This window comes from Carya illinoinensis, chromosome 1 (assembly GCF_018687715.1).
Source record: "Carya illinoinensis cultivar Pawnee chromosome 1, C.illinoinensisPawnee_v1, whole genome shotgun sequence".
Taxonomy (NCBI): Eukaryota; Viridiplantae; Streptophyta; class Magnoliopsida; order Fagales; family Juglandaceae; genus Carya; species Carya illinoinensis.
Genome location: NC_056752.1, coordinates 5,973,730 through 5,999,041, shown reverse-complemented (window position 1 = coordinate 5,999,041; position 25,312 = coordinate 5,973,730). Strand labels below are relative to the sequence as shown.

General features: G+C 35.2%; 1 protein-coding gene across 4 annotated transcripts; it reads right to left on the bottom strand.

Moving 5' to 3' along the window:
* Positions 1-6,521: 6,521 nt before the first annotated feature.
* LOC122307709 (7-methyl-GTP pyrophosphatase) lies at positions 6,522-10,849 on the bottom strand. Of its 4 annotated transcripts, XM_043120764.1 has the most exons (9): positions 10,692-10,848; positions 10,281-10,352; positions 9,716-9,790; positions 9,259-9,342; positions 8,342-8,411; positions 8,168-8,259; positions 7,808-7,849; positions 7,605-7,685; positions 6,522-6,875 (listed from the first exon to the last, which is right to left on the bottom strand). In XM_043120764.1, the coding sequence occupies exons 1-9, from the start codon at positions 10,716-10,718 to the stop codon at positions 6,804-6,806; spliced, it is 615 nt and encodes a 204-aa protein (XP_042976698.1). In that variant the 5' UTR covers positions 10,719-10,848; the 3' UTR covers positions 6,522-6,803. The 4 variants fall into 4 exon arrangements, with proteins under 4 accessions (XP_042976698.1, XP_042976705.1, XP_042976722.1 ...); XM_043120771.1 differs by lacking the exon at positions 7,808-7,849 and having other exon boundaries at positions 10,692-10,849; XM_043120788.1 differs by lacking the exon at positions 9,716-9,790.
* Between the last annotated feature and the right edge of the window lie 14,463 nt (positions 10,850-25,312).

Sequence of the window (25,312 nt, the reverse complement as noted above, 5' to 3'; positions counted from 1 at the left end):
AACAGGTCTTCAAATCTCTGCATTCCAATGTTCTGCATAATCTTCTTAAATGTTGTAGTTGGTAGTGCATGATAATAGGTCTTCAAACCTCCGCATTCCACTGTTCTGCATAATCTTCTTAAATGTTGCAGCTGGTAATGCTTTAGTGAATAAATCTACCAGATTTTTACTTGACCGTACCTTCTTGATATCAATTTCAACTTTCTTCTCATGAATTGCAATGATTTTCTTGTGTGTATCTGAAATATAACTCGCATCTGTACATCCAACTAACTGTGGACTTGATCCATGTTGATAAAATAATCACAACTGGATCTTTCTGTACATCACTACTCTTCTAGAGTTGTACTCTTCTGGAATTCTTGTAAATAACACAGTTAGTGGAGAATTCATCAACATTAAACCGCTAACCTCATTTTTTAATAAAAACGGTGGCCAGCCTTTTAAGATCAGACAAATACCGCGGATTTTCAACTCCTCTGTAGGTGTCAGGCGTGCTGTCAGGCGCCGCAGAGCTATGAAACTATATTTCGTCTCTTTTCTCTTGCTTCACGAGAGATGTTGTATAATTTTTTTATATAAAAGAGATATTCAGCTCATCTTCATTCGCATCTCATCTTCTTCAATTTTCTGTAATTATACTGCATTTTTACTCTGCAATCTCTTTCTGCATTCTTATCCTGCAATGGCTCAGCGATCTTCTCGTGGCCAATATATGAGGTACTCTGCACCTAGTTCATCAGCTGTACCTGCTACTACCACAGGTGCTATCATGCAATATAATGATCTGACTCATAGGTCAGATAATGAAGCTATCTATGAGCTTGTGAGTCTTGGTACTCGATACTCATCATCCATTGTCGCATTTTCTCAGCGACTGCAATCCAGAACTTGTGGAGTTGACAATCTCCACGAGAATATTGCTATACTTCAGCGACTTCTTCTGGAGTCTAACATGAAGATAGAATCAATAAAGCAAGAGAATAGGAATTTAAAATCCTTACTTAAATCTTCTTTTCGATTGCCCACCCCTTTAGATAGGGATGCCATGCAGATTCTTGAAGAACAAGAGCGTTTGAAGAATGAGGCAAAGTGCCTCAAATTTCTGTAATTCTTACTTTAAGATAATAATATTTCACAAATATTCATATTTGTGTTTCTATCTTCTTGTAGATTTCTGTGTGCTCATTTTTTATTTCTTCTTTAATAATGCACACTTCATATTAAACCCATAATATGAATCTGAAATACTAATTGTATTAAAAGATGGTATTTCATGACTAATAACATCATCCATCTTCCCTTTGAAGACGCAAGGGTTTCAGATTTATATTTCAAATATGTGCAGTTTTCATGAGCTCTTCTGGAGCCTCAATGACATTTAAATCATATATATATAAACTGCAATAATAGCTTGTTTCCATTTGTGTTTGGATTACTTTAGATCATATAAGGATCTCTGAAACTTGATAGAATACATATTTCCAGATGTATTCATATTAAAAGCTTCAGACATTTTCTATCCTTCAGAGATTTTCATATATATATATATATATATATATCATGATCCAATGATCCATATAAATATGCAGTTAATCATGCATATCCAAACTCTCGGTAACTTTCAAGCTAATAAAAATCTCAATATGATTTCAACCACTTTAAAATCATATCAATATTGTTTCTTCGAGAAACTAACTTGTGATTTCTATATCACATTTTCATATTAAAAGCTTTAGGCTTTTTATATCATGTATATAAATATCCACTGATATTTAACAAAAATCACATCTTTAGGTGTTTGGACTTCAAGTCCATATTTATCACATTTTACTTAGTGATATCAATTCTGCAGGAATTGAGAAACTAACTCGTGATTTATATATCACATTTTCATTTCCATAAATACCCACTGACATTCAACAAGCATCACCTCTTTAGGTGTTTGGACTATAAGTCCTGATGCATCATATTTTACTAGTGAATCAATTCTGCAGGAATTGTTTCTTTCAAATATTGGCCAATATTTTACGTCGGTATTCTTCGACGGTTCTTGATTCACTTTCTCTATTACTTTTGGTAATGTCAATTGCCATCTCATATGGAAATACGTTGTCGACAACGATTTTATTTCTATCCATAATTTCTCCATTATTCATGAAATGTAACGAGATCTCGTTATTTTCAGGTACCTGTCCCTCTTCAAGGGAAGACATTTTCATGAAAAACCTTTTCAGGAGGCACTCTTCAGGAGATTTATACTCTTCAAGAGTTTATATAGGAGAATTTTATACAGAAAATTTGGATGGACTTTATTGCTTGTCTTGTGGGTATGGCCTCTTCAGGAGCACCAAATTATTTGTTTTTTTCTCTTTTGAGATGCTCTATCTTTTGTATCAATATGTCTCACATGCCTTTAAACATGTCTTTAGACTGCTGAATTTCTTAATTGTCCTACAGGGACTTCAATCCTCGCTGGGATTTTAGCAGCTAGAATATGAGACATTTTTATCTTATTGCATCCAAAATTTAATTATCATCTGAACTTCTGGTTCACATATGATAATTAAAATAACGTCGAATTATTTTATCTTATTTGCTTCTGGCAAATTTTTCTTTCCACTTCTGGTGGTAAGACTTTATAGTAAAAGAATCTTCTGGTTCTTTTATGGACGTCCATATGAAAATCATTCGACTTATCATAATTGATTTTGGATGATCAAGATAACCATGAAAAGATATAAATATTTTGAATCATATCACCTTTTGATGCATCATAATATTTGATTCAATAATTTGTATAATATCATTTCAAAGAGAAAGCTTACAGCTTTTCCAATACGAGCTTCTGGCCCGAAAAGATATTCATTATCACGTCCAATCTCTTAGTTTCTTTGAATGAAACGCATTATTCTTTTCACTTCAGGGAATAGAATGATATAAATTTATTATCATTCACTTCAGGGAATGATGTAGATCTAGTAAGACGTGACTAATGATTCTTATCAAAAACTCATTATTTTGCTCAGTCACTGAAAGACCAGATATAAATTTAGAATATATTGTGAACGTTTGCATTTCATATTGTTACTTCAGGAGCATACTCAATATTGCTACTTCAGGAGCATATTCGAGACGTTCATTCAAATATATATTCTTTCCACAATTTCAATTATGCAACTTCAGGTACATAAATCATAATGAGTTTTTGGTACAAGTATCACTCATATGAGATACTCAATAAAATTATTGATTTAGGGCGATCCTTCAGGGATGCTCCATTTCCATTCTCTGATAAATCATATCATCAATAATTTATAACAAATATAAAAGAATAAATAAAACTTTCATTACTACAAAATATTGCAGAATATAAAAATATTTTATAATAAGATAAAGGAAATACATTAATTAAAAAGGAACACTTTCATGATCAATTCTACCACTAGAATCCTCAAAGAAATCAGAAACATCAAGACTTGTAATATCTTCTCCATCTATAGAATCTAAAGCATATGATGGTTTAGTAAAATTTGTTTCAAATTTCTTTGTTTTTTCTTTTATAGAAGATTGGTATAAGTCAACCAAGTGTTTATCTGTACGACAGATACGAGCCCAATGTCCAGTCATACCACATCTATGGCATCCATCTTCATCTTTCTTTAAAAATTTGTTTTGGGGACCTTTGCCCTTTTCTGAGTTGAACCACTTCTGGTGGTACGGTGTATATCTATTATTGTCCCTTTTAGTGTGGTCACTTCTAGGACCTCCACTTCCATAGTTTTTTCTACCACGCCCACGCCCTCGTTTTCTTTGAAAAGATGCACCATTCGCTTCTGGGAATGATGTAAATCTAGTACCATTCACTTCAGGGAATGATATAGAACCAGTAGGACGTGACTGGTGATTTCTTAATAAAAGCTCATTATTTTGCTCAGCTAATAGAAGACAAGATATAAGTTCAGAATATTTCTTGAACTTTCGCTCTCGATACTGCTGCTGCAGGAGCACATTCGAGACATGAAAAGTAGTATATGTCTTCTCTAACAAGTCATCATCAGTGACTTTTTCACCACATAATTTCAATAGCGAGCTAATTTTAAAGAGTGCAGAGTTATACTCACTAACACTCTTGAAATCTTGCAACCTCAGGTGCATCCAATCATGACGAGCTTTTGGGAGGATTACAGTTTTCTGGTGTTCATATCTCTCCCTTAAATCATTCCACAAAATAAGTGGATCTTTTACCGTTAGATACTCAGTTTTTAATTCTTCATGAAGATGGTGTCGAAGGAAAATCATTGTCTTAGCACGGTCCTGCAGGGACCCTTGATTTCCTTCTTTAATTGTATCTCCCAGGTTCATCGCATCCAGATGGATCTCAGCATCAAGGATCCAAGATAAATAATTTTTTTTCCAGAAATGTCAAGAGCAACGAATTCCAATTTTGTAAGATTTGACATTTTTTACATATATAAATCAGAAATATAAAAATATATTGAAAAACTTACTTGAAGTAGAGGACTACTAGCTTCAAAATCGTCAGAACTTTCGTGCTGATAACGTGTTATAAAACTATCGAAAGAAGAGAGAGATAGAGAGATAGAGCTCAGAGAAGTTATGAAACTTATATATTTCTTAAAGAATTCAACGATATATATAGGCATACAAAGGGAACTATGTTAGCTTACTATGCAGTACTATGCTGGCACTGTGCATATGTCGGCCATTCACTATGCCAGTTACTATGCAATACTATACTGGCACTATGCACTGTGTTATGTCGACTATTCACTATGCCAGTTACTATGCAATACTATGCTGGTACTATGCACTGTGCTATGTCGGCCATTCACTATGCCAGTACTATGCTGGCACTATGCTGGCACTATGCTAGTACTATGCATTTGACGATTAGATAAATGTGGTCATACAATTCAAGATAGTTTATAACAATATCAATAATATCATATAAGTTTTTCTTATCTTTCTAAACTTACAATATAGTTACATGATATTTTTATTTTTTTTTCACATTTGGGTCATTCTCAACTTCATTGAATTTTTTGCCTATCACATGTACATAATCTTCTTTTACAGCTTTTGAGATGTTTTTAACCACATATTAATAAGTTAATTACCTCGAAGTTTGGAGAGAGTTTATTTAATAGTTAAAACAAATTTGGAAGATTCTTGTATATGGGGAGGCAGCAAATTTATTAGCTAGATGATTGATAAGACATTTCTAGAGAGAGAGAGAGAGTATGTGAAGAATTTATTTTCTTTTGTGAAGAATTTATTAGTTATTCACATGTTTTTTTTTTTCACTTATTAATAGTAATACAATTATACAATAAAAAATCTAACGACTTTTATATTATTAGATATTTTTTCAGTTTTATTCTTGATCTATAAATTTTTCTTAAAACTTAGAAAAATATGGGTAAATCGAAAAAAATTGTATAATTTTATGACGTAAGATTATTTTTTTATATAGTCACGTGAAAAAAGTATATATTACTTATACTGACACATACCACACACTTTGCCGATCGCCCCCTAGACATCAAATCCTATTTCCGCCCTGTTCCTTAGTAGATGAAAGGGTTATTAAATGGATTAATGATAGCATTAAAGTGATAGTTCAATGGTTTGTAACATATTCCCATTTGAATCTGAATTTCTTTTAGATAAATTTAGTGCTGGACGAAGACAATTTTTGTTTGTGCTTTTGTTTCTTTTTTAAATTATTATTTTTTATTGTTCTTGAAAATTCTCTTTAAAAAAGTTTATTACAAATTTTTTTGTTACAAAGGTTTTTTTGTTTTTTTATTTTTTATTTTTTATTTTTTTTATTGGTACTGGGTGTCCGAGAACGACATCTCGACTAATTCTAGAGTTGTACAGGCTCTCAACAGTGAATTTTCCCTAAGTGCATCTTAGTAATTTAAGGAAAAAATCTCTCAATCTGATTGCCCCTATAGATTGTTTACATGCAAGGAGATTTGAATCTTAGACCAGTGAGCCACTGAGCATACTTCCAAACCCAATGCCTTTACCACTTGAGTGAGATTTAGTTATAAAATTAAATAGAGAAAACCATTTTAACTCATTTGATATATTCATTGCGATTTCTATTCAGAGTCAATACATAATCATCTTGCTTTAAAATACTGCATCATTTAAGTTTCAAACAAGGTTTCACATATTCATCTTGCTTTAACATATTGCATGACTTAATTTCAAACATGGTTAAAATGAGAGTGATACTATATAATCCATTTCCATCTCACTTTCATCCAATTTTATAAATGTGACACTTTTCATCATCACTGAATTTTCTAAAAAGTAATTCAAAAATTGATAGGCAATGTTACCTTATCACAATAAAATAAGAGTAAGATGATAGCGTATGACCTAAATTTTACCTTAAAATCGAGATCATTATGGAAACCAAAGTGAACTGCTCCTTGATCCCTGGCTCCTCCTATGGGTGTAGTGCCACGAGTTTCATGATCCCATGGATGATATAGTCATACATATATTTTTTAATGAGTAAGATTAGATAGTCATACATTTTCTGAAGTTTGGCTTAGCCCAGAGCCTTGTGAACAGGAAACAGAAGGCATACTGTGCGTTCAAATTGAAAGTTCAACTATAACTTTAGATTAAAATTGATGACCAAACAATCTGTAGTTTTGTATCAGAACAGGGTTTGAGGACCACTTTGAAATGCTGGTTGAAAACATAGAAGATTCAGCTCCATCCCACGAGTGGTGACAGAGAATCTATGGCCACTAAAACTATAGGGCTTCGAGTATGCATTTTTCTGTGAGAGCTTTAGGAAGTCCCATTACGGTATCAGTTGTCCCCACCTGCCCAATATCAAACCAGAGCTTATGTCACAGGAATTGGAGGAAGGCAACAGCTCCTAGCAAGTGACAAGAAAAATTATATAATGTATCCTAGCTTTTGCATGTTATAATCGACTCGGGAAGAAATGCAAATCAGTTCAGCCCCCTTGATTTTTTTTATTGGCATTGGGTGTCCGGAATAGTGTCCTGAATAATCTCGGGAGTGCACAAGCCCTCGACAAGGAGTTTCCCACAAGTGCACCTCGGTTAATTCAAGAAAAAAATCCTCCTAGTCCGATGGCCCTTAGAGATTGTTTGCACCTATGGGGATTTGAACATTAGACCTATAGGGGGAGCATACCCCTAAACCCAAGGCCTTTACCATTTGAGCCAACCCCTAGGGGTTCAGCCCCCTTGATAGACCAAACAAAACCATAATATGGTCCAAATCAAGAACATTGGTTAGAGTTAACATGCCAATGCCTGATAGAGAGAGAGTGGCAGAAACTCAGTTTGTTAGAACACCAGAAATATAAAGCAAAATTTTAGAACTCATTGATGGAGCACAAGGAAGAAGGTTTTAAATGGGGATGTGGATCACTAGTCAGGCGAGTTCTTTGGAGTGGCTTAGGTGTCAGAAAGACTTGAATAGTCTGGGTGCCATCCACAATAGTGTGGTGCCTAAAACTAGCTCCTCCAAAGTGTGGGCATGTGTGTATGTGAGAGACTAAGAGAGGAAGCTCTACTGACCACTGCTTCCACAAAAGGCAATGTCATTGGATGTTCCAGCATCAAACCTCCAGCAACATTGAGTGTAAATCCCTCGTTGATCTGAGCGCAGCTCGTTCGTCAACAAAGAAGTCAAGGAAGAAGTTAATAAACAGTATTTGCAAAGAAAGATTCCTGGCAAAAATATCAAATAGCAAAGAGAACATGGATCTTAAGAATTTTACCAGGCTATCAATGACCTCATCTGGTATGTTATAAAAATAAACCTATATCACCATGCAGAAAAATATTAATTTTCCAAAGCTAATTTACATTTTTACTTCTAAAGGGAAGTGAATAGACATGCTAAAATTTAGATCTCCATATGCAAAACATTAATGGAATTTATTACAATAACAAAAACCCAGGTGAATCTGGCCGAAACTGAGTAAAGAAAAGGAGATATGATGTAAAACAGCAGCAATAGCCTTTTCATACGTAGATAAATACATTTTTGACATGTCCTGAGATTAGGTGGGCTTAAAATCATGTAATATTCACTCATCAGGAAGAGCACATCCAAATAAAGTGCCAGAAACCATTACCTCGGCTCTGTCCCATCCACCTTTTCTTTTTCCAGTCTTAAGATTGGTTACAAGAACAGATCCCACCACCTCTGCTTGACCGCCAGAATATCCTGCAACCCACAGGGATGTGACCATCAAATCCAGCTCAACTTTTGAATGAGAAATGGTGAGAGTGAAGCGCATTAAGCAAACCTTTGATAAATTCTCGCGCTTCTTCCTTGCTGGATGGTTTTTCTCTGATTATCCCTTCATACACCACCACCTCAAAATCAATTAGATGGAGCAGTAAGAAATAACCTTGAATGATCTCTACATGCCAAAAATACAGAAGCCAAAGAGGCTCCATAAATAGTAACGGGCATCTTCATAATCATAAAAGGCAAAGGATGTATATGCTTTGAGGAACGAGATGAATATGCCATCCCAAAACCCAGCAGGTTGTGTGTAGATTAGATATGAAAAAAAATGTTCAAAAGAAGTGTCAGTCTTGCATGGGATCGAGGCAAAATCCATTGCCTGGATTATTATACATTCTTGTAACTTGGAAACCTTTACTCAAAGGACTTAGAGAAGATTGTCCACCAGATATAAACTTTATAAGGTGATTATAACCCCTTAAAGTTTTAATTGTTTTTGGAAAAAAATGGGCAGTTCGAAGTAGGATTTATGATTAAAAATTATCAAGAAGATTGTGGATGAAAAACCAATAAAATTTGGCAATTTAGACAAACTGCATGAACAAGACAGGGAGAATAGGCTCGAAACATATCTTCGGGAGAATAGGCTTGAAACATATCTTCTTCCCATACTCATCTTACGAAGCCATCTCATATAATAGGTGTGGTATCAAGTAATTTATAAAGCATGCTCGGTGCAAGTTCAACTGCATTGCAAGTCAAGTATGTAGGTATCAAAGACCTGGTCACCATTCGTTTCTTAAAAGGAGGTAGATTCATCAATTACTAGAGCTGTCACTTATGGGCAATCAAGGCCCAGAAAAATAAGAAAACCAGTTGTTCAGGTATTACCTCTGACAGAGTAGAACGATCTAGTTTATGCAAAAATCAGTTAAATTATCAAAAAGGTACTAAAGGGGAATCAAGGCATACTGTATCTGCAGTTATCAACAGTGTTGAATGAGCCTCCACCTCAAATTGAGCGGTACTTTTGAGCCTGGATACAATGGCATCTGCCTAAGAAGACAATCAGAATAAGTAAGGCTTAATGAAAATTATCATCATACAAGTATATAACAGAAATAATGTGCCCAAAATCACAGAAAGATGGGGAACAAATGACGTTCCCATGATAAGTTATGGGGCTATCAGAAAAAGTGCCAGAGAAAATTAGCTCAACCACAGGGTAATTACGCATAGAAAAAAAGATCCCCCCCGTGTAAAATAAATCACAGAGGATGAGGTGTACTGTATATGCACACAGATGCATACAATTAACACTGAGCTCCAATTCCTAGAGGTTTTTTTTTTTTTGAAGGAACCAATTCCAATTCCAATTCCAATTCCTAGAGGTTCAACAGCTAGAGAGAGAGCTAACAATTAAATATACCTTCGCTTCAGCTAGAGCCATTACCAAATCTGCTGGCTTTTCCCTCCTAATAACTTTCTCATCTATGTCTGCACTCTAATTCACAAACCCGGTTAATCTTGTGAAGCTCTGTTAAATCAACTCAATTTATGAACTACTTAACTGAATGGAAGGAATAATAAATTAAGAGACAGGATCAAAACATAGGAAACTGCTCTGTACCATGCTCAAGTTTTGCTACTCATCATTTTCCACACCACACAACACATATATATATATATATATATATATTTTTAATTTTGTTGAGTTTATTATTAGTAAACTAATTCAATTTTTTTTTTTACTCTTTATCCATATATCAAACAATATGTAAAAGAAAAAAATAAAAAAATATGTAGTATATGGTGTGAAAGATAATAGAATAGAATTTTTCATACAAGATATGAAGAATAAATTTATTCTAAACAGCTTTATCTCCGTTAGAATAAATTTATTCAGTTCATTAAATATTCTAACAGGCTCCATCCCAGATAAAGAGATTTTTTTTTTTTTTTTTTTTTTTTTTTTTTCACTAATATGACCATACCATTATAGTGAACTCATATCCCATCTCCGTTAAAATTTGTCGGCGAGCCATCGACGATGAACCCAAAATGATCTGTCATAAAACCAAGTGAAAAATAACATTTATAACCCCCAGCCCTCAAAAAAAAAAAAAAAAAAAGTAACAGCCTTTAATCTCTGGCTAATCCGACCATTTGAAATAATCAGGAAAACGTTAGCGAAAAGAAGTATAATAATCGTAACAAAAGGGTTTGTCTTATCTTTATAGAAGCTACATAAGTTGAAACGGATAGACAGTATTGTACGACATTTTTGCGGCGCAACAGCAACGGTATTTTGCGCACTCTTTTTCTCCCTTTTCTTTTCCTATTGTTATGTAGGGAAGACAGAGACAGAGAGGTTTGGAAAATCTTGCACGGCGCAAGAAATGTACCGTAAATGCGGAACTGTTGGTAGACATCTTTTATCTCCTTTCTTTCACGCTCCTCTTGTGGATGAGGCTTTTGAGTACTCGAAGACTTGGCCGTAGAGAGCGGAAAGGAGCTTTCCAAATTTTTGCTCTCTTTTGTCCTGGTAGTTTGTACACTTGTCAATTAAACGCTACTAAAAAGAATGTTTCAATATAAATGTTGGGCTTGGGCCTCGAATTGAGCCTTGCCTGTGTCAGGGCGATCTTGACAATTCTCAAAATGAAGGAAAAAAGTAATTTATTTGAGTAAAAGATATCTCAATTGAAAAACTAAATTTAGAATACAAACTAGTATATATACTGGGTACCATTGAAAGTAATCATTGGTCATGATTCGAAGGAGAAGCTAATATATACTTTACACCTCACACCTAATAGTATATAGATTTTGCAAGTAAAAAAAAGAAAAGGAATATAAAAAGAATGACCTGAAAAAACTTCCAAATATGATGATAGTGGGGGTGAGAAACACATCTATAGTCCAAACCAATCACATAATCAAATTAGCAATATCCGTCAGATACATAGTCCGAACCATCCATTTACAATTAATAGTAACAGACAGCTGTTCATATAATACCCATAGCATAATGCCAATTACGGTGTCTCTAACCAAACTCTTAAAAAGACTATCAACCCAACGACTGGAGCCATGATCACCATCTGGCCTCTTCCCTGCAAGGTCCCGAAATCTCAAGTTCCTTTGGTCTGATACCAATTCATAAATCACTCCATTCATGTGCCCTTTTCCGATCACCCCCACCACTTTTTTACCATTATTGAAAGCTTTGCTCCGCTTTAGTGACCATGCAAGGTACTGGGACAGAAATACATCACATATTCCTTAATTAGATTTATGATTATAGAGCTTAGGAAAGAAAAGTAGAAATAATTGAATGCCTCTTAATTATGTAGTTAATGAATGAGGACCAAGAGTATGACTATCATCTTTGATCTTCAGAAAAGAAATTAAGAAGATCCAAAGTGACAATGCGGTTATTAATTATGATACAACATGAGTTAGCAAAGACTAACCTTTCCCCTCTTGATTCAACAAAACTAAATGAAGATTTTAAGTTTGTTTGTGTAGAAAATTTTTATTCCAATATCCCAACACTTTTTGATCCATGAGAATGTATCCGTTTCAGAATTCAAGGACATTTTATGTTTCTAGTGCTTTTCCTGGCTAGGAAGTACTTACAGTGTCTTGTTTATGTATAAGAGGCTGCAGGAGTGATGGATATGAAAAACTTAGCTGCTCGTTGAGCCGAAAGGTGCTATCATCTGAATTTGGTTCCTGCAAAATATAGTTATATTATTATTGCAACCATATTGTCGACTATGGTGTAAAATGCATAGGCAACTTTGAAATTACATTCTAAGAGTTCAGGAGTCAGGATTTTTTTATTATTGCTTTCCACTTGCTGTTACACTTCATGCTAGTTTCTAGATTCTATTAACAATTTATTTTTTAACCAGAGGACAAGACCCCAAAATTTAGATTCTGTTAACAATTGATTTCTTCCTTTTCAAAGGCCTCCTGTGTCCTATCCTACTTCAAAACAGAGCAATTTGCAACTATATTCTGCAACAACACTGATGACAAAGACTGAATTTGTCACTTGGCATATTATGTATACCTAAAAAACCCAGCTTCCAAAACAAAGACCAATGAATATACTAGTTAGTTTAATGCATGATCACTAAAATAAAAAATCATTATGGCCAGAATAGGAATTAACTTAAGAATGTCTCAAGAGAATGCAAGAGTCAACATGTCTGTAAATACCGTTATCTCAATTGGACGATCCCCCAAAACTATTTGGGCTCCTACTTCTTCGGATACTTTTCGAGCAGCACAGAACTATATTTTAGGGAAAAACTTGGTAAATCAGGATTCTCAAAACAAAAACAAAGGCAAGTTTCTCTAGTGTTTGATTGGGTACCTAAACTTCTCAAGTGAGAGAGGGAGAGAGGGTAGTCTGACGATAGGAAGTGACAGAGCACAGCGAGGGTTTTTGTAGGAGAAAAGACTGAACATTTTTTCTGCGTGTAGGAGAGGATGAAGGAGAATACGAGAGAGACCTTTCTCTAGGTGTAGGAGAAGACAAAGGAGAAGACGAGAGAGTCAGAGATCCCTTTCTCTGCATATAGGAGAAGAAGAAGGAAAGTTACAGATCCCTTTCTGTGTGTAGGAGAAGACGAGGGAGAAGACGATGGAGTTGAGGGAAAGGGGTGCTCGGGCGATGGAGTTTTTCTTTGCGTGTAGGAGAAGGCGATGGAAAGCAGTGTTCGAGGGAAAGAGGTGTTCGGGCAATTCGGGCAATGAAAACCGTGACGTGGCGACCAGACCGGATTCACCACGTCAAGTGTGTGATGTTGGAGTAGAAAACTAGCCAAAGAGTAGAATTTGTCAAAAGAAGAGATCTCAACTGAGTTTTAATGAAGGGAATAAACAGACTACCCATAAACAGAAAAAAAAAAAAAAGAAAAAAAAAATGCCAACACGTTGTGTAAAAGAAATTGGTATTGGCTCATGCCGGTAGCAGCATTCTAATGAACAACATCCTAAAACAATGCCATATATTTCTTGCATGCTTTACACGTTCAGTGCACAGTAGGTGCAGAAAAATGGCGTTTTTGTCTCTTCAGAAGCAAAAGAACCCAGAGGCAGACATCGCCAAAATCAAACAATCCCTTTAGAGTTTAAGCCCTTTCAGTCCTACACTTAGAGCACTGGTCAAGCCAAACATATTGTTCATTTTTTGTTAAATTTGGTGCATTGGATTAATCTAAAACTATTGAAGTATGAGCTACAGTAAATTAGAAAGCTGTTCATCGACCAAAAGTGTATTAAGCCAAGCTACTCTGCCGCCTCCCATTGATCGATTCCTCTTACAGCTAGGCCAAAATCATTTCCTCAATTTTTAAAATTTTTTTTTATTTATATTTTTTTATCATTTAAAAATATTTTTAAAAAATATTTAAAAGAATCAATACATTAACAATCACTTCATTAACTATTAAGTGAAAATAAAAAATAAAAAAAATAACAAGAGGTGTCAAAATTGTATTGGGATGAGATGAGAATTTTGAATCTGAGATGAGAGTTTAAAATATTATTTTTAGTATTATTATTGTTTTGAGATTTGAAAAAGTTGTATTGGGATTTGAAAAAATTGAATTATTTATTATATTTTATGTGAAAATTTAAAAAAATTGTAATAATGAGATGATCTACTAAACCTGCCCTTAAGTGTCAAAATGAGGTGTCAAAGTTGCATTTCTCAAGTGTATTTGTAACACCTAGGCCCAACACTTAGGTCGTTTGAGATTATCGAGTATTATTTTTATAGACTACAGACCCAAGTTTTTATTTTTGGCAGATATCGACTATAGATATTTTTTTTTTGGCTTGCTAATTAGGTTAAAATTATTAAATATTTTCAGAATGAGTGGAATTTTTTTAATGGACCAAGAATTTTGTGGCACAAATTAGTTTATTTTAGAGGTTAAATCAAGGTTTTGAATTTTGTTCCGTTCCGACCGGAATGACCGGAATTTGCCATTTTGGTCTAGTGTCCGGTACACTCTACCACCTCATTCTGTTTCGCTTCAAATTCCAACCATTCCAGTCCCATTTAGGCCATTCCGGTCAAGTTCCAGCCATTTCGGTTGAAATTGAACGTTTCGGTTCCCATTTCGTTTCGGGTTGTTTTTGTAATTTTTTTGTATTTAAATGACATTTTTGTAAATTTTAAATCTAAATAGTATTTAATTAATTCTAAAATATAAATATATTTATATAATTTTATAAATTCACCTCATTCTCTATTTTTTTCAAATATCATTATTTTTAATAATTTATCTATTCTTTTATTTTGTTTCTTTATTTTTGTATCTTAACTCAAGTTTGTGATTTTTTTCAACATATATTCATTTTATAAATATTCAATTATTTTATATATATACACATATACATGATACACACTTACATATATATATGTATTTATTTTATTAGTTGTTAGTTTATATATACATATAAATATTTATATATAATATATAATTAATCCCAAAATGGTAAATCGAAATATACCGGTATCAAAATATTTTATTTTAATGTTTTAACCGAAATGGTCACCAAAACGATATTTAAAACTTTGGATTAAATAGAAGCCCAAACTTTTTGCCTCGAAGCCCAAGTCCGTGAGAACCCTAGAGGCAATGTCTCTACCCCCATGCACACGTCTCCTATGCACGTTTCTTCCTCTCAGTTTTTCGCTTGGGGTTTTTTTTTCCCAATCACCTATAAATATTCATACATTCCTCCCCTGCATTTTAGAAACTGCCCACTGCCGCCAGCCTCTGCCATAGCCCTTCCTCACTGCACCTCTGCAAGCCGCCAACTTCAAATTGTCGTTTACCCAAGCTCTCCACCTTAGCTTTTGGGCAAATCGAATGAATGAATCCAACCAGCCCGTCGTACCTACACGTTCAACCTAGCCACTGCAAGTGAGCCCCTCCAAGCAGCAGCTCCACTCCATCTCGCAGTAGCAACCCGAACGGAAAACCACCCCACCTAAGCCCACGGTTAGACCGCCCTAGTAGAGCCACTGCACCTCCTCATGGTCACCACCTCAATGTACGAAAAATTCACCATAACAGCCTCTATTTTTAACCAAGAAAACAGAGCACGGTTGTGCTCTCAGCCTTTGCATAGCAGAAGTCGAGGGAAGTCGCTGTACACCACGATCCACCATCGCACCAACCACTGTTGATCTTTAGTCCTGCTTGGTCGTGGTCAGCCTCACACCGTCTCGGTATGTACATGCCGAGCTCCCTCCATTTCATCTTTCTATTGCTCTCTCTCTCTCTCTCTCTCTCTCATTCCCCCAGTGCACTGCCAATCCCTCAGCCACCTCAACTCCTCTTTATCGCTGCTTCTCGATGAGTATCTCGTACATTTTCTCGTTTGGTGTTTCTAATATGAAGCTTCGTTTTGTGGTAGCCATTTGGGTTCCACCACACATATTGCATATTACCTATAGGCTCTCCCAATTGCGTGTATTCAATGAAAGACTCAAGTTATTATTTGTTTTTATATTAATTACACCCTTACCCTTTAGTTGGAAGTCTTGGCAAATTGTTTTAAAATATTTCTAGGGGGGTCATGGTTAGTTTTTGAGTAGTTAGCAGTTGTTACAAAACACCTAGTGGTATCTTGTGTGGGTTTGGATTTGACTTTTTAAATAGACTTGTGAATGAGTTGGAATTAGGCTAAGTGATTATTAAGTGGATATTGATGAATTTATAAAGTAATGATATTTTAGGTTAAGAGAATTTTATGTTTTTGAGGAAAGTAGGCAATTTGAGTATTTCAAGTGTGATTACAAGTTAAGTGTTCAATTGGTGATTTATTCAAGTTATATGATTTTCTATAGGTGATGATTGATTATTTTTTGGCACTGTTATGAGGAATTTCTGAAAGACTAAGTTCAGGTAAGCGGGGTTCCTATGTTAGACTATGCATAAAAGAAATGAAATGAGATTGATTTTGAAAATATGCATGTTTGTTTTGAAAAGAAATTTGAAAACAACCTCAATTATGTGTTCTGCATATGCATAAAATCTGTATAACAGAAAGTATTTTCTGTCATGATTGATGTAGACATGAGCTAATTTTGTGCATTTTGTTTTTTGAACTATGCAAAAAGAGCGAAAATGAAATTTATGAAAATTCGTGCATGTGATATGAAGATGTTCTGAATATGTTTTTGAATATGTGAAATGGTTTGAATTTATTTTAGTACTCTGTTTTGATATGATGTGACCTCTGGCCCAATCATGGGATATAATAGTGATCTATGGCCTTGCCATATGATATAATAGTAACCTCTGGCCCAGTTACAGGATATAATAGTAACCTCTGGACCTGTCACAGGATATAATAGTGATCTCTGGCCTTGCCATAGGATTTAATAGTGGTCTTTGCTCTGAATGCAATCACTTTAGTAACATGGTGATTTATGGTCTACTTGGCTTTCTGCGGAATGCACAACCCTACCACGGGGGTTAAACATGGTTTGTGTTCTGATATGATATGATAAGATAAAGATGTTCAGTCATGATACACCCTCAGCTAATCCTATTGTCATCCCAATAGAAAATTCAAATAATTTATCTCAACGACCACACACAAGAACAATCATCACTCGATCTAGGAACAATATTTTTCAGCCTAAGCAAATTCATAACACATCCAAGCACCCATTACTTGAGCCAACCAAGCCCTCCTGTGTTAGTCAAGCTCTTAAAGACCCATACTAGTGCAAAGCTATGTCAGAAGAAGTGATAGCCCTCCTTCATCATGGGACATGGGAATTGGTTCCCCCTACTAAAGGCCAAAACCTTGTTGGGTGCAAATTTGTGTTTCACAAGAAATGAAACTCAGATGGCACAATGAGTCAGTATAAAGCTTGACTTGTCGCTAAAGGATTTCATCAAAGGCCAGGTGTTGACTACTCTTAAACATTCAGTCTAGTGGTGAAACCAACAACAATTAGGCTCATTCTAACCATTGCGGTTATGTATGAATGGTCCTTTCATCAGCTAGATGTAAATAATGCATTCTTGCATGGTACCCTTGAAGAAACGGTACTTATGAATCAACCTCCGGGGTTTGAAGATCCATCTAAACCTAACGACAATGGTACAAAACTCTTCGGGATGCACTACTCAGCTTTGGTTTTGTTTACTTAGCCACTGACAATTCTTTGTTCATTTATAAGACTAATGATATCATATGTTATTGCTTTGTTTATGTTGATGATATAATTGTCACAGACAACAAACAAAAGTTTGTAAATGACATTATAACAAAGCTCGGCACTACCTTCTCAGTCAAAGACATGGGTTTCTTGCATTTTTTCTTGGGAATAGAAGTCATTTCAATGCCAAAAGGGCTATTTCTGTCTCAACATAAGTATATTTGGGATCTATTATCACGAACCTCCATGGATAGTGCTAAGGAAGTACTTACTCCGATGTCAACTACAACTAAGCTCACGATTCAAGATGATTGAAGCATGTTGACATCATTGAGTATCGAAAAACAATTGGAGCACTTCAATATCTAGGATTCCCTTGTCTAGACATTGCCTTTGCTGTTAGCAAATTATCTCAGTTCATGCAAAAGCCAACATCAAACCATTAGGTTGCAGCAAAGAGGCTTCTTAGGTATCTCAAGTAGACAATGTTCCATGGCCTTCTACTACAAAAACATGATCAATTCGAACTTAAGACATACAGTGATGCGGATTGGGCATCAAACACTGACACTCGAGTTTTAACAACTGCATTCATAACCTTCATTGGTCCAAATCCAATATCATGGTTAGCATGAAAGCAAAAAGCTGTCTCAAGATCATCAACGGAAGCTAAATTTCGGGCACTTGCAATTGCTACATCAGAAACAGTATGGCTTAATTCACTTATTAAGGAACTTGGTCTTAAACTTCCACAAGCCCCTCAACTGTTCTGTGACAATATTGGAGCAAATCATTTCAGTCTGAATCCAGTCCAACATACACGAATGAAACATATTGAAACCGACCTTCTCTTTGTTCGAGATCTCATCAAGAAAGGAATTGTTCATGTGCATCACATTCATTCCATGGATCCACTAACTGATATCCTTACAAAGTCACTACCACGTCAATGCTTTCAAAAATTAAGATCCAAGATTGGTGTTGCAAATGGTACCTCCATCTTGAGCGGGCATAAAAGGACATCTACAAATCATGCAAAAAATCTACATAAGAAATTGTAACTGCTTAGACTCATTTAATTCATTTTGATTAGCTTGTAAATAAGATCTGTATAGCTCATACTTCCATGTATAAAAAGGACAGAGTTTGCTATACATTAGCATAAGTTTAGGAACAATTTAAGTTTCTCAAATCTGTATATATATCTTCATCTTCTTATGAAAATGTGTGAATCATTTTCTCCAATTCTGCATACTATTCTACAAAGATTACCACTTTCAAGGTTTAAACCATGTGAAGACGGTTCTCCTGGTTAATGCATTTTCACAAGCAAATGAATGTTGGTAATTAAGAGTAACATAAATATAATTTGAACAAAATAATGTTGGTTGTGCACCTTCTGGCCGAGATTTACATAGGGTGATAAAGGAAATGAGCTCAATGAAAAGTGTACGGAGATGGAAGAAGAGTAGAGTCTCAAGTCATTTTTTTAAGCACAGATGTTGACACAAACATGTTAAATACCACTCATAAGTACTTCACAATATTAAAAAGATATAAAACATGCGAAACAAATTAAGGTCAAGTATGTCTAGTAACCCTATTCCTGTTCTAAAAAAAAAAGTTGACTTAATTTTATTAAGCTTCACCAACACGTCTTTGATATCCATTCTTGTATTTGGTAATTCTTCAGAACACCTCAAGCCTAAATCCATGATGGATGAAAGAATACCTTACAAGGCAATTGTGTCTCTTCCATCTTCTATTCTTAGTAAACCTTCATCCACAACTTCCATCATTCTATCTGGAATGGATGCATTTACCAATAGCCTCAAAGTAAGTCTTCAGCGAACATGCCGTCGGTGGGTTTATTCCCCGCGATCATCTCCAACAATATTATGCCATAGCTGTAGACATCGGTTTGATGGATACCTTCCCTTCAAATACATATTCTAAAAATACTCACAAATTGTCAACAAGGCATTTAAGTTAATTGACAACTTGTCTCTTAATAAAATGACATAATTAAGTAATAATTCACATGTGCCATCCAAAAACAAAGAGTATCCGAACTATAAGCAAGCTCTTGATCAGTGTATATATATATCCATACGCATATAAGTAAATACATATATATCTTACAGAAGGCAAACTAGACTAGAACTGCAGTTTGAAATAGCCCTTTTGGTTCCTTAAATAAATAATGAGATTGGACCAATTAATTGTTGACTTCAATAATATTTCCCTCATTTCCCCCCCTTCTACTATAGATAGTATTTTGTAGTCTTTGTCAAGAACCTTTCCCTTCCTTCTGTACCCTGGCTTGGTGATATATATATATATATATATTATCATCCAAAAAAGAGAATGTAAATGCATCTACAATCCTAAAATTGAAACTCATTACTATATGATGCATATAACACAATTTACATTAATGCGAGTGTTTCCTTTTAGTTTTTTTTTTGTAACAGTTATGTATTGGCATGTTTGAATAACAATACTTAATCCAATTGAGTTATAATTGCTTTGAAAAGATTTTGCTTTCAAATTGAATAAAAATTTCAAATCAATGTGAGTTTGCAAACTCCAGCAACTTGCACAGAAATCTTGCTAATTGTCTCATGAGAGGTTGGGTCATGCAAGCTCTTGAAAGCCAGCTTTGTGGTTGTGAGATGGCCAGAATTGAGCCACTCATATGGCTACCAAAGCGAGCTGCCGGCCACTGATTGGGCGATATATATGCTTTTTATTAATATTAATGATGGATGGAAAAATTAACAGAGCATCCATGCTTCTAATTAAAGCATCCCACATGGGTTTATTATTAAAAAACATTGCACATAGAGCTAAACCTGAGTTCTTCATTTCATACTAGGTGGTGTTTGACCGAAACTACCTTTTGAAAACATATATTCACCTCAAATTGAGCCTCCACCTCAAATTGAGCGGTACTTTTGAGCCTCGAGACAATGGCATCTGCTTAAGAAGAAAATCAGAATAAGAAGGTTTAATGAAAATTATCATCATACAAGTATATAACAGAAATAATTTGCCCAAAATCACAGAAAGATGGGGAACAAATGACGTTCCCATGATAAGTTAGGGGGGTTATCAAAAAAAGTGGCAAAAAGAAAATTTGCTCAACACTCGCTCGACAGGTTGCTCAAGCAAATCTCGTATAGAGAGTTCGTTCAACTCATGCTCGAAAATCTACTCAAGTTAAGCTCGAACATAGAGTTTACTCAATGCATGCTCGACATGCCACTCGAGTGAATAATGCAGAAAAATAAAAATTAGGGTTTTCACCGTGTGACACTATAAATATGTACTTAATAATGGTTCTGAGTGTTTTGAACACTAATATTTCACCCCAAAGTGTATTTTGTGATTCTCTAGCATAACAAAATCTTATATAGCTTTGTGGATATAGGCACATTGCCAGACCACATTAATTTTGTGTTGTGTAATTGTTTGCTTTTACTTTGTTTGTCATCGTTGGTTTCACAACACCCCGTGCTGCCAGAGTTAGGGTCGGTTTGGGTAACAGACATACCTCAGATTTCTGAGGTGAGTTCGTACGGTTGAAGTGTTTTCTACCCCCAAACACTTTAAACATACTCAAACACACTCCAACTAATGTTCCTATTACTGTAGCCTAAATTGTACTTTCATTTCAAATAACTTTTCCCATCAACCATTCTCTCTCTCCCTTTCTATCACGACCATCACCCTCATCTTCCCCAAGCCAACGCTTTCTCCAACCGTATCTCTCTACAGTGATTTGAGCGGACCTCTTGCTTCATTTGAGTAGCCTGACCTCTCTCTCTCTGGTTGCATCTCCCCAATCTGACATCTCTCTCTCCCTCTCGCTCTCCCTCTCTCTAGCCAAGTCTGCAATGTCCAAGGGTTAAATGCAGAATCGATAGACAATTGTGGAAGCAGTGACTCTCCTCAGTGCCACGTGCTATCACAGGTGCCATATGTGGGTGATTGATGTTGTGGTCAAGACTGCACCATAGCTGGTTGAGAAGATTCAGATTTGAGATCTTCACACAGCGAACCCGTGCCCCTATGATCTGATTGCAGTCGAACCCTCCATTATAAAGCAACCATGTCGAAAGGTAGAATATAGATGAGATCCACTTCTGTCATTCACCTTCGTATTGCATCCGGACACCCAGCACTTGTAGTGAGCAGGTTCGCTATCACGGGGCCGAGAATGCATTCCTATATGGTAAGCACAAATCAACTCCATTTTTTTTGAATAATTTGTTCATTATTCTTGCATATTTGTGAACAATATCGTGGTACAAAATAACTAATAGTGTATAAATCAACATCCTGATCATGTTCTATGCTGATGGATGATTTACGTATATACTGGAGTAATATAAGACGAAAGAGAGCAAGAAGGTGAGGGGTATTGAAATCTTGACAATAGTTACACTTATTTCAAGTCTTATTTCCTGCTTAAGAAAAGTTGTTATTTATTTTGGATTTTGTTATTCTTTGAGCTGATAGGGCCTTGTTATTTTGTAAATCAGCTCTACATTATTTGATTGGTATTGACATGTTGACAAATTTTAGATTATGCAGACATTAGGGCTAATAGGTGGGCAGTTGTAGTTTGGTTGATGTATGAAATTATTAGGTTTGCCTTATAAGGCTGGAACTCTACTGTAAATTTAATTTGGAAGAAGATATCTTCCAATTTGTTATGAAACTCCATCATTTTCCCTCTCTTTACTTCTCATACAGCATAAAAAAGATAGCAGCAACACGGTTTCAACTTCTGAGATTTTCTGCAACATATTCTGTCATGATGTCTGCCAACCTCATTTGTTCTTAGGTTTTTCATCTAATACTTGCTTAGATAAGTGTATAACCAACCAATGCGAAGTTAGAAATAAGTAAAATTCGAGCAACCTACAACTTGAAGGGGTGACACCTAACATGATTTTCTGGCATTTCTGCTCTCTTTGGTCTAGGAGTGCAAAGTTTCTGCAGTAAATTTAGCTTTCATTTTCTCTCCTTGAGTTCCTTTTTAATTTAGTTAAACCCTTCATTTTTGTGTGTCAAGTCCTTAGAAATCAGTGTCTAGTTGTTAGTTATCTTCCCAAGCTAATAACCCAAGTAAACAACTAAAGATTTCACTCAAACTAGTAAGTTTTCCTATTTCAATTTTTGGCTTACCGAGAGATGCATCATTTAAAAGGCTGTTTTTATGCCATGTCTACACAAAAATGATGCTTCTTTCCAATTTTTCTTCAATACTAGAACAAGGTTAATTGTGTTGTTGGGCTTAAGGCTAAAGGAAAGAATTTTTGAAGCAAGAATACAACCAATTTGCTAGCTGTACACGTCAGTGCAGATATTTTCTCCCCAGCATTCTGTTTTAGTTCAAATCAGCCCATTTTTGTGTGTCAAGTCCTTAGAAATTTTTCTTCAACACTAGTATCCTTTGCTTGTGTTGTTGGGCTTATGGTTAAAGGAAAGGATTTTTGAAGCAAGAATACAACCAACTTCCTGGCTCTACACGTCAATGCAGAAAGTTTCTAATATGCATTCTGTTTTACTTCAAATAAGCCCATTTGTATTTCTATCTTCAATTTCATCTTTCACTCGACTAAAATTACTTCTTTGTGTGATCAACTACTGAAAATCAAGGGCAAAACCAGCCATACACTATTTTCCTTTGAGTTTTCTATGGGACCAACAAACCAACAATTCCCCTGTCCATGATGGTAATCTATCAACCATGCATTTTCTATGGCATAAATTTTTTGCTCCCTTGAACATTTCATTTCATATTTAAAAAAAAAAATTATATATTAACATCTTGTATATCTACTGCGTAAATGTCGCGTTATTTAAATTGCAAGAGAGGTTTCCATTATTTAATTATATATTAACATCTTGTGCTTACCCTATGTCCTGAATTGAACAATTGATTGTTTAGCACATTGCTAGCAATAAACTATACTTAAAATCACCACATACAATACCAGTCCACATTGTTGATATATCCAATACATGTAAATAATATGCCAAGAAGAAAAGGAAAGAAATATAATAAAGAAGAGAGTGCCAAAGTTAAGGTTGATGTGATTATCTTACTTGTATTATCTGCTGTATATGCACGTCTGTTTTATTTGGATTATATTATATTAGTTTATTAGTTTATTATCTAATATTATATTATAATATTTTATTACTTTATTATCTAATATTATCTTATATTAGTTTATTACTTTATCATCTAATATTATTTTATATTAGTTTATTTGGATTCTCTTACATGCATGTCTAATTATTTTTATAACATTGTTGATATGAAAATTGGGCAAGTTCTAATGAAAAACTATCTGCTGGCAGTCGAACTAAAATGGTTTCTGACTATTTTTTTCCCTTTGATCTCTGTTTTACAGCGTTACTATCTTAGATCTTCTACTCATGCTTGTGGAGAGGTATGATTGCACTTTCACGGGACCATTTTCAAGTATTTTTCCTTATTTAAGAGAAATTTTGCCTATTGTTTACATTTTCATTTCGAATATTGTACATACTCTATATACTAAGGGAAAAACCTTGGGGATCACACAATTTCTAAAATTAGTCTGTTTTTGTAAAAACTATATTTACTAAACTAAAAAATGAGAATATGAGCAAACTACACAAAATTAAAAGTCTAGTGGTAGGATTGCATGTTGGTTTAAATTTCACTGGACTCTTTTCAACTTATTCCTTTATATTTGACCATGTTAGAATATTAGCTAAACTTCCATGAACCTTATTATTGTTGCAACGTCAATGATTGTTGAGATATTATTTAACTTTTATGTGAATCCTTAGTTAGATAAACGTCTATGTGCTGAATAGTTTACAAGTACTTAATGAGTAGTAACCATTATTCGAGACATGGGTGTTGGATTGCATTCCCTTATTTTTGCATTGAGCAGTGCTTGATGGATGACACTGAGAACCAGTGTGATCTCAACCTATGGACCGATGGGTTGGAGAAGATGTTCGTAGACCTTCTCTACCAAGAGACGGTCGACGGAAAATTGGTTGGGTCGAAAATCACCTATTGAGATAATGTCAGACTTGCAACAAAGATGATTGAACTTGGGAAGAAGACAATTGATGCGGCACAAATTAGAGGGAAAATTACTCACCTGCGACAAAGGCAACGACTGTTCACTGATCTCATGGGTCAAACAGGAATGGGTTGGAACCCGGAAATGAAAACCGTAATTGCCATTGAGGAGCATTGGGCTAATGCAATACGGGTAAACTACATTTAGTTTTCATAATTTAATTTCTTGACATTATTTATTAGTGTTGTTGAGGATTTCATTCTAGAAGCATATTGTATGCATGCCTTCTAATAAATTTTGCTTATGTTAGGTGCAAAGCAAATGGAGGAAGTTCAAGACGAATGGATGTCAAGATTACGATCTTCTCTGTACGATTTTCGGTTAGTTTGTGGCCATAGGGATCCTTCATTATGCCTCAACACAAGAACCCCCCACTTGTGAGGAGGAAGACCGCCTTGAGGAGGAGCTGAGGGCCTCGTGGGAACTACCATGGACACGCCCATTGACTTAGATGAGGTGGACATAGACATAGATGGGCTAGCCCGTAGACAGGCAGGGAGTACTCGTTGCCGTAGAAGGGAGCCGCCCCGGGGTGGCATTTCCCCAGAACTTAGCAAAGCTCTGGAAGTTATGGCCGCCAATGCTGCCACAAGAGCTGAGCTAAACAAGATGATGTTCGATGAGCATTGTAGTAGAAAGCATAGTAAAGGAGAAGAAG

Coding starts and splice junctions, on each gene's coding strand:
- LOC122307709 (XM_043120764.1), bottom strand. CDS start 10,718: ATGTCTACCAACAGTTCCGCATTTACG. Junction 10,353..10,691: donor CCAACAGTTCCGCATTTACG/GTACATTTCTTG, acceptor GTTTTATGACAG/ATCATTTTGGGTTCATCGTC. Junction 7,850..8,167: donor GTGGATGGGACAGAGCCGAG/GTAATGGTTTCT, acceptor ATGGTGATATAG/GTTTATTTTTATAACATACC.